At 36.5% G+C, this 18,654-nt stretch overlaps 1 protein-coding gene across 2 annotated transcripts in view; it reads left to right on the plus strand.

The window, feature by feature from the left end:
* Positions 1–18,654, plus strand: part of LOC118006534 (WD repeat-containing protein 70) — a 295,923-nt gene that overhangs the window by 169,391 nt on the left and 107,878 nt on the right. For both annotated transcript variants that reach the window (XM_034999215.1, XM_034999216.1), the window contains one exon: positions 11,272–11,446. In XM_034999215.1, coding sequence (XP_034855106.1) covers positions 11,272–11,446 — 175 coding nt within the window. The remainder of the gene's footprint in view (positions 1–11,271; positions 11,447–18,654) is intronic.

Raw genomic sequence — 18,654 nt, forward strand, 5'->3', positions numbered from 1 at the left:
TTTACTCAGTATCTCTTTGGAATTGACACTCTTGATCACACCTTCCTTTTGAACTTTCTCCTTCAGCTTTTCTTTTTTTTTAAGATTTTCTTTATTTATTTGACAGAGAGAGACACAGCGAGAGAGGGAACACAAGCAGGGGGAGTGGGAGAGGGAGAAGCAAGCTTCCCACTGAGCAGGGAGCCCGATGTGGGGCTCGATCCCAGGACCCTGGGATCATGACCTGAGCTGAAGGCAGACGCTTAATGACTGAGCCACCCAGGCGCCCTTCCTTCAGCTTTTCTAACACTATCCTCTCTGTCTCTCATACTTTCTTGTCTCCTATTTCACTTCTTTTCCTTTTTGCTGCCTATTCCTTCAGGATCTGTTCCATGGGAGTCTGCCTGCTCCCACAGTTGTATCTCTGTCTACATTCTAATGACACCTAATTGTGTTCCTTTCAGACGTCCTGTACAAGATTCTCCACCTGGCTGTCACATAAGTATTTCAACTTTAACTTGCTCTTACCTCCTTTAATATTATTATTTTCTGTTTTATACCACCCTTCCATAACCCTGCCTCACTGAATGAATAGTGCTCCCCCCTAGCCCTCTTCAGAGTTTTCTTTACACCTTCCACACCCTTTGCCTTAGCCCAGGCCCAGATCATCTCTCACCTGAGCTACACAATACAGACCTGTCCCTTCCAAGCAGTCTTGCCCACTGCCACACGAGTGGTTTTCTAAAACACAGATCTGGTTAAATAACTTCAGTCACTCCTCTGCTTAGTGGCTTCAGAGTCTCCTAAATCATAAAGCCCCTAATCCCAGTATGTCTCATAGGATGCCCTTTATAATCTTGTGATTGCCAGTGCCTGTGACAGTCTCATCTTCCACGTATGCCCACTGCGTACCTCATCCTTTTGTCAAAGCAAACTACTTATTGTTCCTAGAATAGCTGTGCTTCTGCAAGGCACCTTATCTTTGCATTTTCTCTATCAGTTATTAGGATCCCCCATCCATCCACCCAAATTTCACTTGCAGAATCTCAACTCTTCCCAACATACACACCTCCGTGGAGTCTTTTCCAGATCTTTCCAGTTGAGCTCCTCTTTCTTTTCTCTGGGTGGTGCTTCATGAGTTTTTCTCCTCCATTAAGTAATTTGGTTTATAAGATTAGGGAGTAAATTTTATCTAATAAGAAATATTGGTATATATTTTAAATTGAAAGTCTCTTTTAATTCCATTTGGTCAACTTTCTCATCTGAGTTTTCCTAGAGTGGTCTTCAGGCATGTTTAATTACTGATGATCATTTTAGGAATTTAATGAGGACTTAGCTATACTGATTCTAGCTGAAACTAGAAGAGGGTGGGGAAATTAAATGATTTTTAATATATTTACAGAGTTGTGCAGCCATAACAACAACCTAACTTATAACATCTTCATTACCCTAAAAGGAAGTCATGTTCAGTCCTTCCCTTTTCCTACCCCCAGCCCTAGGCAACCACTAATCTGCTTTCAGATAAATGGGTTCATGTATGATATATATGACTTGTTGTATCTAGCTTCTTTCATTTAGCATAATGTGTTTTTAGGTTCATCCATATTATAGTATGTAGTGGGTTGAATGGGAGCGCCCCCCCCCCAAAAAAAAAGATGTCAAATTACTAGAACCTGTGAATGTTACCTTGCTTGGAAAAGGTGTATTCAGAGATGTAATTGTTAAGGATCTTAAGATGAGATCATTCTGGATTATCCAGGTGGGCCTTAAATCTAATGACAAGTATCTTTATGAGACAGAAAAATAGAAGACACACAGAGGGGAAGGTCATGTAAAGATCGAGGGAGAGATTGGAGTGGTGTGGTTATAAGTCACTGAAGAGGACTAATGCTGATAGGCCTGAGAAGCTGGAAGAGGCAAGGAAGAATTCTCCTCTAGAGCTTCCAGAAGGAGTGGACTACTGGCCGTCAAAACTGTGAAAGAATAAATTTTTGTTGTTTTAAGTCACCTAGTTTGTAATTTTTTTTTTTTAAGATTTTATTTATTTATTTGATAGAGAGAGATACAGCGAGAGAGGGAACACAAGCAGGGGGGAGTGGGAGAGGGAGAAGCAGGCTTCCTGTGGAGCAGGGAGCCCGATGTGGGGCTCGATCCCAGGACCCTGGGACCATGGCCTGAGCTGAAGGCAGACACTTAACGACTGAGCCACCCAGGTGCCCCAGTTTGTAATTTGTTATGGCAGACTCAGGAATAGTCATATGTAGTATGTGTCAATACTTTGTTACTTTTTATTGCTAAATAGTTTTCCATTGTATTTCACATTTTGTTTATCCATTCATCAACTGATGGACATTGGGTTTCCAGTTTTTGGCTGTTATGAATATTGCTTCTATGAACATTCCTGTTAAAGTTGTTGCATGGGGGTATGTTTTCACTTCTCTTTCGTGGATGCCTAGGAGTGGAATTGCTGAGACATGTGGTAAATCTATGTTTAATATTTTACAAAACTGCCAAATTGTTTTCCAGAAAGACTCCACCATTTTACATTCCTACCAGTAATGGACGAGGATTCCAGTTTCTTTAAATATTCTAGATCCTAGTCCCTGGTTAGGTATATGATTTATAAATACTTTTCCCAAATCTATGACTTCTCTTTAAACTTTCTTCATAGTATCTTTTGAAGTACACACATTTTTAATGCCATCCAACTTACCTTTTTTCCTTTTATTGTGCTTTTGATGTAGTATCTAAGAAATCATTTTGTAATCTAATGTCATGTCTTAAGAGTTTTAAATTTATGTCTGTGATCTATTTTGAGTTAATTTTTGTATGATGTGAAGTAAAGGTCCATATTCACCTTTTTGCATAAGGATATACAGTTGCCTCAGCAGCATTTTTTGAAATGACTTTTTCAAAACAGTTCTTTTTCCCTGAATTGTTTTGGCATCTTTGTTGAAAATCAATTGGCCATAAATGTAAGGGTGTAAGTGGTTATTTATTGCAGCATTTATCCCTTAGTCTAACTCTAGATTTCATAAGGCCTAACTTTAATAATGGTAAGTATAAAGCATTAGCACCAAGTATATTTCTTGTGAATGCAGTTGTATTCTTATTGCAATTGCTGTGTGTATATGTGAATTACATGTGTTTGTAAGGATTATTGTGGGTTTATATAGAAGCTAGAACAGTTTTCCTATTTCTGGAATTTCTATACTTTCATATTTGGCCATTTTTGAAAAGAAGGTCATTCTTGTTGACTTTGCCAAGAGAGCCGGCAAGTTTCAGGCTTTTACATCACTCAAGTTGCTTGTGTAGTCTTTCGAGAAACCAAGATCTCTTAAGTGATTTCCATGCAAAATTAATGCTTCCCTTGATTTCTGCCAAATGCTGTGATGCATTTATGTAGCTGATGCCAGAAAGTTTAGAACTTGTATCTGGAAAGAACTCAAAATTTTAAGACAGAAAGCATTTGTGCCTGGGGCAATGTAATGACCCCACCTGTGTCTTTTTCTTGTCTTCTGGTGTTTTCATTGTGTGTCTAGAAAGGCCCAGGCAGATCCTTCTTCTATTTTTAAATCTTTTTTATGAAGCACAGTTTTAATTTTACAAGACCAGATCTCACTCCAAGTTTCAAAATATGTGTTCTTCAGCATAAAATGTTTAGACAGATACCTAATGGCCTAGCACTTTAGCATCCATTTTTTTTTTTTTTAGGCATAGATTCAGAGAATCAGAGCCATAAAACCATAGTGTAATTAGTCAGTATCAGATGCTATGTAAATTATGTTTCACACATCTATATGCTAGGTTAGTTGCTTGTTTTCCCTTTCTGTTATTTTTGATAACTAGCTCAACCTGTTAATATACCACTGAAACAAATGGACCATACTTAATTGTTGTTTTTTTTTAGCTTTAATATTTTATTTATAGTCTAAGAGAAAGAGCAGAAAGGAACTAGTATTTATTGAGTGCCTACTGTGTTCCAAGTACTGTCCCAGACACGTTTACATCCCTAATCTCATTTAATCCCCTTATTGTTTGTATTGTTATCCCAGTTTTTAGTGATGAAGAACTTTAAATGAGCCAGATAATGATAATGATATTTTATACTGGTGTGGGACCTTTTATATCAAATTTTAAAGTAGTATCTGACTTTTGGAGATGTTCAGTTATAAAAAAAGAGAAATCATCATAGTTTATCTCCACTGTTGTTGAGCCAAGGGCAGGAAGAAAAAACACACGAGGTATTTCTCAACTATGGGAAGCAAAGTGAATAGAGATAAGAGACAAGTAAGCTATACAGAATACATTCAGTAGGAGTAAGGTTTTATAATTCTCAGATATAAATGGTGCTGGGACAATTGAGATATCTATGTGTCAATATCTATCTATCTATCTATCTATCTATCTATCTATCTATCTATCTATCCATCCATCCAAATGAACCTCAGCTTTGTACCAGATATAAAAACTAATTTAAATAGATCATAGACTCAGTTGTAAAACTACTTAGTTGTAAAACTTTAAAGTATAAAATTTCTAGAAGAAGGGGCGCCTGGGTGGCTCATTCGGTTAAGCATCGAACTCTTGGTTTCCACTCAGGTCATGATCCCAGGGTTCTGGGATCGAGCCCCACGTTGGGCTCTCTGCTCAGCCTGCTTTCCCTCTCCCTCTGCCTGCTGCTCCCCCTGCTTGTGCTCTATCTCTCTCTGATAAATAAATAAAATCTTTTAAAAAAATAAGTAAAATTTCTAGAAGAAAACATAGAATTTCTATGATTGGGTAGGCAAAGATTTCTTCAACATGGTATTACAAAATTTGATAAAAGGACTTTATCAAAATCTAAAACATCTGCTATTTGAAAGACTATTTAAAAAGGCAAGTTACAGACTTGGAAAATATTTGCTAAACACGTATCTGAACTAATTATGTACTATACAGTGGCTAACAACATAATAAAAAAACCAAAAAATATGTATATAAAGAATTTAGCAAAGCAACTGGTACATAATAATGAATAAATTATAGTATATTTCATAAAAAAATCCCACATATCTGATAAAGAACTTGTATATAGAATATATAAAGAACTCTCAAAATACAATAATAAGGAAATAAACAACAAAAATTTGAAATGGGCAAAAAATTTGAAGAGACACATCACCAAAAAAGAGAAATGGATGGCAAAGATACATGGAAAGATCCCCAACATTATTAATCATATAGGAAATGTAAATTAAAATCAAATTACCAAAACCTACCTATTAGAATGACTTAAAAAAAAAAACCAACTGATCATATTTTTGTGGGGGTAGTTAGAACTCTCATATGTTGCTGGTGGGAATGCAAAATGAAATAGTCTCTTTGGAAAAGTTTAGCAGTTTCTTATACAGTTGAACATTTATTTCGCATATGATCAGTAATCCCCTTTCTAGGTATTTAGCCAAGAGATATGAAAACTTATTTTTACAAAAACAAAGAAGCAATAAAAAAACTACACATGAATATTTATAGTGGATTTATTCATAATCACATCAAACTGGAAACAGCCCAATAACCTTTATTTGGTAAATGGGTAAACAAAATGTAGTATATCCATATGTGGAATGTTACTCATTAGCAAAAAGGAATGGACTAATGAGATATATATAAAACTCAGATACTTAAAGAAACCAGACTCAGAAGCTATATGCAGTATTATTCCCATTATATAATAGTGGAAAAGTCATAACTCTAGGGATACAAAACAGGTCAGTAGTTGCCAAGGGTTAAAGCTGGGAAGGGAAGGAGTGGTCTACAAAGAGGCAACACAAATGAAACTTTATGGAATGATATAACTATGCCTTTCTTAAAACTCACAACTGTACATTTAAACAGATGAATTTCATTGTATGTTATACCCCAATAAATTTTTTCTTCCCTCCCTTCCTCCCCTTCTTCCTTCCTCCCTTCCTCCCTCCTTCCCTCCCTCCCTTCCTTCCTTCCTCTCTCCCTTCCTCCTTTCTCCCTCCCTCTCCTTCTCTCCCAACCACCTCTTTCTTTCGATTTATCTATCTGTCATCTATCTATCTTTCAGTAAGAGGAGTCTAGACATAGGTACTCCAGAGTTGGTTTATGGCTGTAGTGTCATCAAGGATCAGGGTACCTTCTAGTTTGTTGGTCTGATAAGATGCTACTTGAGCCCAGCATCACATCAAGATTGCTGGCAGAGGATGGAGTAAACAGGAAGGGTTGAAGAAGGGTCTGCAACCTTCTTTTTGAGAACTTCCCAAAATCCTATGATAGCCTTCCATTTATACTGCATTGGTCAAAGCTTTATTTCCACATTTCATCACATCTAGCTACAAGAGAGGCTAGGAAATACAGACTTTAACTGAGAAGAAAGGAGAATGGATCTTGGATTATGCTGCTACCAGTATCTGTCACACTGTTAATGGCATCTATCTGTCAGAGTATCTTATAACTCTGAGTCTCCTGGCTCCCCAATGGGTTGCTTTAAATTCTGGAATTCCAAGGTGCCTTTCTGTTGTTTCTGTGTGTACTGTTTCTAAACTCTTACTTGAACTTACATTTTGCTAGCCAGTAGTTCCTAAAATGCAGTCGGTGCAATCTTATGTCAGGCATGGGTTTGACAGCTCTGAAAACTAGGGTTTGGTAATGTTAAGCAGTTGAGTAAGTTCTCAGAGTTTAGGGGGAAATAGGCAGAAGTTATTTAAAAAAATCCCCAAATCATTTGGAATAAATCATAAATACTTGACAGAAAATGCTGGCTATCTGAAGTCTATACATTTAAAAATCAATTGTATTTATTGTATGTTAGTTATACCTCATTAAGTTGATTTCTAAAATGCTTAGATAGGCAGTGAATTTTTTTTTATTTTTTGACAAACATTTGTTGAAGACCAAGTAGGTGTTGTGTTCCTGTTATGTTTAAGAGATGGTGCATACAAAGATAAGGCCCACAAAGATAAGAGAGAGAGAGAGCCCTTGCTCTCAAGTAGCTCTTTTTGTAGAAGGAGTAGATATTAATATGTGTAATTACAACTTATGTGATTGGTGTTATAATGTGGGATTTAGAAGCTAATATGGGAACTTCGGTAGAGTGAATTCCCTAGTTTTGTTCTTTTTCAAAATTGTATAGGCAGGGCGCCTGGGTGGCTCAGTTGGTTAAGTGACTGCCTTCAGCTCAGGTCATGATCCTGGAGTCCCTGGATCGAGTCCCGCATCGGGCTCCCTGCTCGGCAGGGAGTCTGCTTCTCCCTCTGACCCTCCTCCCTCTCATGCTCTCTGTCTCTCATTCTCTCTGTCTCAAATAATAAATGAAATCTTTAAAATAAATAAATAAATAAATAAATAATTGTATAGGCAGTCCAAGTTGTTTGCATTTACATATAAGTTTTAGAATTACCTTACCCAATTTCTATCTCAAAAAAACTCTGCTGGATCTTTTATTGAAATTGTGTTGAATCAAAAGATTAATTAGGAGAGAATTGAAATCTTAGTAGTACTGACTTTTCCAACCCATGAATACACTGTATCTTATTTATTTATTTATTATTATTTTTATTATGTTATGTTAATCACCATACATCATTAGTTTTTGATGTAGTGTTCCATGATTCATTGTTTGCGTATAACACCCAGTGCTCCATGCAGTACGTGCCCTCTTTAATACCCATCACCAGGCTAACCCATCCCCCCACAACCCTCCCCTCTAGAACCCTCAGTTTGTTTCTCAGAGTCCATAGTCTCTCATGGTTTGTCTCCCCCTCCAATTCCCCCCCTTCATTTTTCCCTTCCTGCTATCTTCTTCTTTTTTTTTTTTTTTAACATATAATGTATTATTTGTTTCAGAGGTACAGGTCTGTGATTCAACAGTCTTACACAATTCACAGTGCTCACCATAGCGCATACCCTCCCCAATGTCTATCACCCAGCCACCCCATCCCACCCACTACCACTCCAACAACCCTCAGTTTCCTGAGATTAAGAATTCCTCATATCAGTGAGGTCATTTGATACATGTCTTTCTCTCATTGACTTATTTTGCTCAGCATAATACAGTGTATCTTCTCATACATGTAGATCTTTTTTCATTTCTCTCAGAAATATTTTATGGTTTTCATTGCACAGATACTATACATCTTTTGAGATTCCATGTTTATTCATATCATTATTAATGGTATTATTTTCTTTTTTTTTTAAAGATTTTATTTATTTATTTGAGAGAGAGAGAATGAGAGAGAGCACATGAGAGGGGGGAGGGTCAGAGGGAGAAGCAGACTCCCTGCCGAGCAGGGAGCCCGATGCGGGACTCGATCCTGGGACTCCAGGATCATGACCTGAGCCGAAGGCAGTCGCTTAACCAACTGAGCCACCCAGGCGCCTGGTATTATTTTCATAATTTCAACATTTAATTGTTGCTAGTCTATGGAAATAAAATTCATTATTGACTTTGTATCCTGTGACCTCACTAAATTGGTCATTTTTATTTGTTTATATTTGCTTTATGACCCAGAGTATGTTCAGTGTGCACCTGAAAAGAATTCACACTCAGTTGTGGTTGGGTGAAGTGTTATATAAATGTCAATTAGCTCAACTTGTTTGGTATTGTTTTTGAGGACTTCTGTATCCTTACTGATTTTTTGGGGGGGTAGGGATGGGTCTACTTGTTCTATCAGTCACTGAGTGAGGAATGTTGAAGTATACAAATATAAATATAGATTTGCTATATTTAATTTTATTTCTCTTAAGTTTGCTTTCATATTTTGAAGCTCTGTTATTACTAGCATATGCATTTAGGATTGTTATGTCTTCTTGATCAATTGACTCTTTAGCATTATGAAAGTTTGCTCTTTGTCTCTAGTTTTATTCCTTGTTCTGAAGTCCACTTTGTTGGACATTAATACGGTTGGTTACTCCAGCTTTCTTTTGATTATGGTCACCTAGCACATTTCCCCCCCCATCTTTTTACTGCTAATCTATCTAAGTCTTTATATTTAAACGTTTGTGTATTTTTTTTTATTAAAGATTTTATTTATTTATTTGACACAGAGAGATATAGCGAGAGAGGGAACACAAGCAGGGGGAGTGGGAGAGGGAGAAGCAGGCTTCCCGCTGAACAGGGAGCCCGATGCGGGGCTCGATCCCAGGACCCTGGGATCATGACCTGAGCCGAAGGCAGACGCTTAACGACTGAGCCACCCAGGCGCCCCACGTTTGTGTATATTTTTTTAAAAAGATTTTATTTATTTTATTTTTATTTTCTAAATTTATTTATTTTTTTTGTTTTGTTTTGTTTTGTTGTTGTTTTTTCTTTTACTATGTTATGTTAATCACCATACATTATACCCAAACAATGAATCATGGAACACTACATCAAAAACTAATGATGTAATGTATGGTAAACTTATTTATTTGAGAGAGAGAGAGAGAGAAAGCATGCATGTATGTGAGCTGGGGAGAGGAGTAGAGGAGGAGGGAGAGGGCCAAGCAAACTCTGCACTGAGCATGGAGCCCGTCATGGGCTTGATCCCAGGACCCTGATATCATGACCTGAGTGGAAACCGAGAGTTGGATGCTTAACTGACTGAGCCACCCAGATGCCCCCATTTTTTGTGTCTTTTTAAAAGACAGAATCTGCTGGGTCTTGCTTTTACCTAATCCCATCAGACAATCTTTGCCTTTTTTTTTTTTTTAAAGATTTTATTTATTTATTTGACAGAGAGAGACACAGCCAGAGAGGGAACACAAGCAGAGGAAGTGGGAGAGGGAGAAGCAGGCCTCCCGCAGAGCAGGGAGCCCGATGCGGGGCTCGATCCCAGGACCCTGGGATCATGACCTGAGCCGAAGGCAGACGCTTAATGACTGAGCCACCCAGGCGCCCCGACAATCTTTGCCTTTTAATTAAAAGTTTTTAGGTCATTTCTAATTAATGTAATTTTTTATGAGATTGGATTTAAACCCACCATGTTGCTGTTTGTTTTATGTTTATCCCTTAGTTCTTCTTTATTATCCCTTCCTGTTTTTATTTCATTTCCATTTTATCTCTGTTATTACATATTTATTATAAAAATATGTTAGCAATTGCTCTAGGGTTTGTAATATATATCTTTAATGTATCAAAATCTCTCTTCAAATAATACTATATCATTTCAAGTATGGTATAAAACTATACTTCCATGTCTTCCTCCCAACCTTTGTGCTATTGTTGACATACATTTTACTTGAACATATGCTGTAAATCTTAACAATACATTGTTTTACTTCAGCCATTTATCTTTTAAAGAGATTTAAACATTTTTTAAAATGTCTTTTAAATTTATCTTCATTTTTACCATTTGTGGCACTCTTCATTTCTTTGTGTAGATTCAGATTTCCATTTGTATCATATTTGTCCTTCTTGAAGAACTTCCTTTAACATTGCTTTTAGTACATGTCTGAAGGAAATGAATTATCTCAGCTTTCATTCATCTGAAAAAATCTTTACCATATTTTTGAAATATATTTTTGCTGCCTATAGAATATTAGATTGACTTTTTTTTTTCTTTTAGAACTTTAGAGATGTCGTTCCATAGTGCTTTGGCTTGGTTAGTTTCTGCCAAGAATTTAATTTGTTGAACTCATCTTTGGTTTTCTGGTCCCCCACCCCACCCCCCGCCCCGGGTCCTAAGGATCTTGTTTTAGCTTTCCTTAGTGGCAGTGCTCCTTTGCCTGGGACTGTGAGCAGGAGGGTTCTCCGTGTCTCCCCCAGCCCTAGACTGCTGTTTCTTGTTACTTGTTGAAAACTCAGGAGCAGACAATTTTGTTTCTGCTTCTCCCCTAGAGGCATGAGATCTTTGCCTTGGCTGTAGAGTGGGACATCATTCTCTAGTGACTTATTTTTTTCAGTGTGTTTTCTGGTGTGTATTATATAGCAGTACATTAACACATGTAAGTAATTTAGAAATTAATGTGTGTGTATAGGAGGTTTATATTCAACAGTTTTACTGATCAGAGTGTATAGTCAGAATTGTTTAGAGGCCACTGTTGTAGAGGGTCAGAACTTAAAACTGATAGATTTGAAGTAGAATTTGCTACTTGCTGTTTGATTTGAAGACAACATGATTCATATGGTTCACTTTATTGCAGTGAGTAACTTCATTTATAAATGGAGAATGTTTTACAGGACACATTTTATTTTAAAATAATTTTTAGATTTATATGCTTAAGAGGTAAAGCAGTTTTTATGAGCTCTTCTGAGTTTTAAACTCCTCTCTTTTTTGTAAATGAAAATTTCTTTATTGTTTTTAGGACTGTGAGGACGTGGGAAGTTGAAAATCCAAGGAAGCAAAGAAGTGTGTTTAAACCACGGACAATGCAGGGCAAAAAAGTAATTCCCACCACGTGCACATATAGTAGAGATGGAAACCTCATAGCAGCTGCCTGCCAGAATGGAAGCATACAGATCTGGGACCGAAATTTGACTGTAAGTCTAAGACATTTAAGTCCGCTTTTCTTAGAAGAAAACCACCTTATAAAGACAAACATCATGTTAAAATATTATGAAGGTCAGTTTCCTGAGTTTAGCCCTAACTTAAACTTCAGTGTTAGTTGATAAAACATTGGGACATTTGCAGTAAACAGCATTTCAGCAACATTCCAGCTCAGTATTTTCCAATGCGTATTAGATTTTTTTTTTTTAAATAAAGTAGATCTTTTGGTATAAAATTTAAAAAGCATAGGGCAGTTTTATTATTTGGTGTCTCAGTGTACTTGATTTTGAAAGCAAAGGATTTGATAGTAGTGTAAAACAAGACTAAGCAGAGTACTAGAAAATATCCTTTAAAAGATTTAAGAAAACCATGAAATGTCTAGGATGGTCCATTAGTTGTTTTCCAGTTATTTTTGTAGTAATTTAAATAATATTTTGTTTTACCATTCCATGATGTTCCATTTGAGTAGGTTTCAGATTTTATTTTACAGTTTTAGGTCATTATTAGAATAAATAAATTTTTGAATTGGAAGGAATCACAGAATTCTATGTAAATAATTATGCAAAATAATGAATATGAAAGTCTTTGGCTAATTCTGAGAATTACCAATAAGCTTTAGAAAGGGTTTTGTTCTATGTAGAGATGGTATAACAAGACTTTTTGATAAGTGGAATGATTCTATATTACCAATGTTAAAATGAAAATCTACACTGTTATAATACTATTTGGTTATCTTTATTTTAATAAAAGATTCTGATAAATGATTAATTTAGTAATTTGTTAGAATTTATTAAGTACCTCTACTAGATGGCAGGCACTATTGTAGGCACTGGGAATACTGCAGATTATAAAAAAAGTCCTGCCATTTGGAGTTTATATTCTAGTTCTTTTTAAAAATTATAGAAATAATATTCTTTCAAATAAAATTGGCCATCAGACATTTACATTTTGAAAGGGACTCTAGGAGACATAGTTGTCTTTTTAGGCAGATGGGTTAAAATCATTTGTCTTGGAATAAGGTAAAAAATAATGATAGGGAAAAAAGAATCCATGTTGATAATGCTGGAAATATCTTTGGCATTTTCTGTTTGTCAGATCTTTTTATTTCTGTTTTCATTTCCATTGTAAACCCCATAAAGCTTCATAACAGCACAGAGATTTTAAAAATCCTTTGAATTGTAAACTGAGTTTTAACCAAGCAATAAATTTTTTAGTAACTGGCTTTCATCGTCTCTGGGTGCTGTTGGATTAAGCATAAAAACTCTGAGTCATGAAGTTTCCTTGTGTAGCTTTGATAGTGACGTGTTTTGTATAGTGCATATACGAAACACGTTCTTAGAACCCACATATTCTTATAAAGTTGAGTATAGTTTTTAAAGATTGGCTTTGCATATCTCCTAAAATAATGACTATCTTCTATTTCCATTTTTGTAAAAAATAAAGCTGTTTAAATGTCAATTTACCCCTCCCCCCAAAAAATCTTTTAAGCTCTTTTGCCTAATTATAGTCTTTGGTTCTGTTTTGTTAGAATTTAATAGTACATGAAGTTATAGCTTATTATACCACATCCTGTTTGTTATATTTATTCATATTTTTACATTTGCATGTAAATATAGTCAGCTAAAGACAAATCAGATTGAGAAGAAAAAGCTTGCAGGAAATACAGCTTGATTTAAGAACAGAATTTTACAAAATTTCTTAATTACTGCTTCAGCAATAATAAATTATCTGCAGGGATACACTAAAGCTGAGATAAAAAAGCCTAATAGCAGTAGTTTTTCCATGCAGTAGCGAGAGAATTACATGGTAAGTAGTAATTAACACATGTGTGTGTTTTGTGACAATTAAGTAAAACTATCATAAGTGCCCTACTTAAGCATAGAATTCTCATTAGAGAATTTAGCAAATTAAATGTAATATTTCTTTTTTAGAAGTAAGGTGTCTATTAGTGATAAATTCCTGTGTTCTTAAGACCTACCTCTACTCTAGAATTATGTTGGCCAGTATGGTAACCACTAGCCACATTTGACTGTTAAAATTTACGATGAAAATTTCAGTTCCTTAGTCACATGGCACTTTTCAAGTACCAAATAGCCACATGTGTCTAGTTCTGTGCTCCTTACCGAACAGCACAGATAAAGAACATTCCCATCATTGCAGTGAGTTCTGTTGGAAAGTGCTGCTCAAGAGGAGTGTTTGTTTGCCCAACGTCCCTTTCAGTCATGTGATGATGGCCTGTCAATTTGAGAGAAGAGCTTTTCAGAGGAGCTGCTACAGGTCTGCATTGCCTCCTTGGTCCCTCAGCCCCCATTCACCAGCATATAGCTGAGCAGTGGCAAGAAAGCTAGTGTGTGGTTGGAGTAGGTGAGGGAGGTGCAAAATGGTGGGAGGTGACATTGGAGAGGTAACAGCGTGCACCCTGACTCGGGTTCGATGTAGGCAGAAGTCCTCTCAGCCTGCAACATGCTTCTACATGTTCATATGGCTTTCCCTCCTCACATCTTTTAGTTGTTTGCTCACATTTTCTCTTCTCAGCAAGGTCTCCCTGACTTCACCCTACATTTAAAATTGCAGCCTTCTCCCCACCAGTGGCATTCTCTATCCTTCTTATTTTCTTCCATCATGCTGATCAGTATCTGACATACTCTACTATATATTTTACATACTGATTTATTGGCTATTTACCTCCAGTAGGATATTGGCTCCACAGGGAAAGGATTATTGTCTGTTTTGTTCCCTGCTCTATTCACAGAGCAAAGAACAATACCTGTTGTACTGCAGATCTTCAATAATGATTTGTTGAATGAATGAATGAATGTATTCTGGAAAGGTAACAAAATAAGGTTGTCAGTTTATTTCTGGGAAGACATTTAAAAATAGCAACATAAAAAAACCCTTCTATTTATATGAAACCACAATGAAATAAGAGATAGAGAAGGGGTAGGGGAGAAATAGACTGAGGTAATTTTTGGTATATCCTTTTTTTTTTTTAGATTTTATTTATTTATTTGACAGAGAGAGACCCAGCGAGAGAGGGAACACAAGCAGGGGGAGTGGGAGAGGGAGAAGCAGGCTCCCCACCGAGCAGGGAGCCCGACACGGGGCTCGATCCCAGGACCTGGGATCATGACCTGAGCCGAAGGCAGACGCTTAATGACAGCCACCCAGGCACCCCTATTTTTGGTATATCCTTAATGATGTATAAATACACAATCTGTATTAACACAGGTAGATTTTTAAAAGCTATTTTCATGGCTCTCAAGTCTAATTTCTGCCTTTTAAAATATTCCAATGTTATATAGTCTCATGAATATCTTTTTTTTTTTTTAAAGATTTTATTTATTTATTTGACAGAGAGAGACAGCGAGAGAGGAAATGCAAGCAGGGGGAGTGGGAGAGGGAGAAGCAGGCTTCCTGCTGAGCAGGGAGCCCGATGTGGGGCTCGATCCCAGGACCCTGGGAGCCAAAGACAGATGCTTAACAACTGAGCCACCTAGGTGCCCCTGAATATCTAATGACTTCTGTTTGTATAAAAACACATAGCAAATTCTTTGGACATATATTTTTTTTTTTCAAAGCAGTGTTGCTGTTCTTTAATATCTATTAAGATTCTACAATATGCTAGACCCTTTACTAAAAGAACATGCTGTATTTACTTGTATTGCAATCACTATTTATAAACTAAGATTTTGGCAGGAATCTGTCTCATATTTATTTATTTATTTTTGCCTTCCATAGACACAGGTGATGGGAAGGAATACTATTTGAAGTTGTTTTATTTGGCAGTAGCGTACTGTCAGCAGCAGCTTGACCTGCTCTCCACCTGACTGCCTCTTACTTCTCCTTTTGCCTGCATTCCCTGCCCAGATTCTGGGGCTGTGCCTTTTAGGAAATTGACCACATACTACAACCCCCTATCAGGAAAACTTCAAGCCTAAGAGATATTGCAGAGACATTTCTCCAGCTCAGTGGCTGATCAGTGCCCATACTATCAGCCATCCTAGAGAATGGTTGGTATGGATCAGAGAAGAGTTCAGGCAAGAACTAGTAATGACGTTGGGAGATAAGTTTCTGGACAAATGAAGCCCCTCAGTGTGTAAGAGAACAGGTGTAAAGGAGAGAGACTATGGGAAATAAAGTCACCAGTAGTAGCTTAGATCCAGTGCACTACAGATCTTTAAATGTCTCCAGTCACTGTCAGATAACCCATGTTAAGCTTAGGTTGATTTATGTCCTTTTTCACCTTTCCCTTTATTTGTGTGTATAAACATATATTAAAAGGTTTTGTTTTTATATAGGGAGAGAATTTGCAGTTTGCTTTTTGTACTTGTAAGTGAATAGGTAGAGCTCTAATTTATTTATTTAAATGGGATCATAATTTTACAGACGTGAAAGATACACTTCCCAAAAAATTTATTTTTATTGAAACTTCTTTGCTCTCATTATTCTCTCTCTACCCCATAATGCTTGTAAATTACCTGGTATGTATTTTTCTGTACTTTTCTCCGTATCTCTGTATCTCTAGCTAGCTAGCTAGCTAGGAACATTTCACCTGATATTTTGGAACACCTACCACCTCACTAAGAATGAGACAAAAGAATTTTAAACCCATTAAGTAGTTTGTAAAAAAGAGAACCATCTGTAAGATAATGTATAATCAGATGCTACCTTGTATAGTGCCCAGAATATGGAACAGTTAGGGAAGGCTTAGAGGGTCAAGGTAGGTAGTCAGAGTCAAGACCTCTGAGAGGTATGGAATTTAGATAACCAATGGGATCAGTTGGGATTACAGAGTAATAATGCTGTTATTTGACTAACCAACCTAACAAGGGCTATTCTGTGTCAAAGTAGTCACATTGAAAGGCTCTTTTGAGATTGTTACTGCTCAGAATGTTTTGAATCTTTTCTTTTAAAATCACCATCAAGCTAATTTCAGATAATGGCAAGTGCCACAAGGAAAATAAAGCAGAATAGAAAGAATGTTTTGTGGGAGGGGTGGCACTTGAGTCCCTGGGTACCTTTAAGTTGCTTAAAGTCTCGGGGCGCCTGGGTGGCTCAGCCGGTTAAGCGTCTGCCTTCGGCTCAGGTCATGATCCCAGGGTCCTGGGATCGAGCCCCGCATCGGGCTCCCTGCTCCACAGGAAGCCTGCTTCTCCCTCTCCCACTACCCCTGCTCGTGTTCCCTCTCTCGCTGTGTCTCTCTCTGTCAAATAAATAAATAAAATCTTTAAAAAAAAAAAAAGTTGCTTAAAGTCTCACAGAAATCATTCCTCACTATTGGTCACTATCTGCTGTGCCTGTATTTTATGGAGTATTTTTGAGATTTAAAGATTTGCTTTTCGTGGTATTTTCTATTAAATTTCCATAATACAGCTTTGATCCTTCTTCTTTCACACGTCATGTAAACCAAGTTCAGGCCAAATTCTCATACTATTGGTTAGCTACATTCTGTAGTAATTTTTTTATGGATAGTTTTTTTTCTCCCCCTGCTTTTTGGACATTCTTATGAAGCTCTGATAGCCACTAAGGAAAAAAACACTATTTACTCGCATGGAGTATCAGAATTATCTCTAAGTACATATACTAACAGAGAGTATTAGTGAGAAGGATGAATTTTATGAAGGAGGGTTCTTAATATCTACCTCATCTTTCTCATTTGTACAATTAGAACATTCCAGACTTCCCTTAAATAGAGTGTTAACCCGTTGATATTGCAGATTTTGGAGATTTTAAAAAGAATAATACTTTGAAATATTTTTAGCATATAGTATTTTGTCCTTATTTCCAATCTTGTTTTGTGACAAATTTGTCATTTGTTGTGCAGTTTTAATGTCCCATAACTTTGCTTTGGAAAACATTTCATTACACAGTTATTTATCATTTATTATCATCTACAAATGTGAATAAGTCAAATTTCATTGAAAAATTTCCCTTTGAAACTATTTCAGCCCAAAACAGTTGCTTTTAGTCTTGTGTTTTAATTTTTGTGACATACCGCTTTAGCTATCAACCTTGGGAATAATGCATGGAGAGCTTTTTGAGATTTGATTTCTCTGTACTCTTTGAGTGTCCTTTATCTTTCTCATAGTGATGTCATTAAAAGGCTTTCATGAGTTAAACATGACTTCCAGTGGCCAACACTGTGCTTGCAAGCAAGTCCAGGTTCATGCCCTCCTCCAGGTGTCTTCTCCCTTCTTTACATGAAGGTCGGTCATTTAACAGTGATTCAAAGCATTTAGCCAATATGAGTTCAAGTTAAAGCGGCAAGATATTGACTATATGGGGGAGCAAAGTACATTATAGAGGGGAAAATGGTATTATTAAGCAATTTATAAAGCAAATTGTTTAGAAAAAATTTTCTGGTATCTTCCTTTGAGAAAACATGCTGTTTCTCTGAAAAAAATATATAAAGAGCATTGTTAAAAATTCAAATATAGATTTTTTTCTCTTCATTAGGCCTAATACTAGGAGTCTAGAAAATATGGACAGCTAAATACCAATTGCATACTTCTATGGCACAGTTTGTAAATGACACCTGAGACATAAATCACATTATACATTACTCAGGGCTTTCTGTCTATCATTCCTGGGTTTCTTGAGTATTCTATATGTCATTTTCCTTATTCAGGAAATGAGGGCATGATCCCCATCTTGTCAGATTATTTTGAGGAATATGTTAGGTAATATATTAAAAGTACCCAGAATGGGACTTGCACATAACAGGTTCTCAGTAGCTATTGGTCTTCTTCCTCCTTTTTCTCTTTAGCCCCTAGTCAGCTTACAGTTTTTGTAGACTGGTAAAGTTAGATCTCAGGATGCTATTGAACTCAGATTGTGAAAGTGTCATACGTTTCACAGATTTCTCGGTGACTAAAGGTGTGGCTTAGAAAGATGAGAATGTAGATCCCTGTTATAGCCATCATTCAGTGTATGAAAATACAGTCACCATCAATTAATGAGAATGTTATGTACCCACTGGTTAGTGTGCCTGAGTAGATGTATGAACTAAAATTACCTTTTTAAATAAACACTCAGGAGAAAACATGTGACATACAGATTGTTCTGTAGTGTTTTAAACACGCATATTTTTCGAAGTTTACTTTTCACAGAGGTATGTCACTGACTCACAGCACAAATAATCATCAAAACTGTGCAAAATTACTTGCAGGCCTTGAAGTTAAGTTCTAATTTGTCAATTATT

This window comes from Mirounga leonina, unplaced genomic scaffold (genome assembly GCF_011800145.1).
Source record: "Mirounga leonina isolate KUSES-001 unplaced genomic scaffold, KU_Mleo_1.0 Mir_97, whole genome shotgun sequence".
Classification (NCBI taxonomy): domain Eukaryota; kingdom Metazoa; phylum Chordata; class Mammalia; order Carnivora; family Phocidae; genus Mirounga; species Mirounga leonina.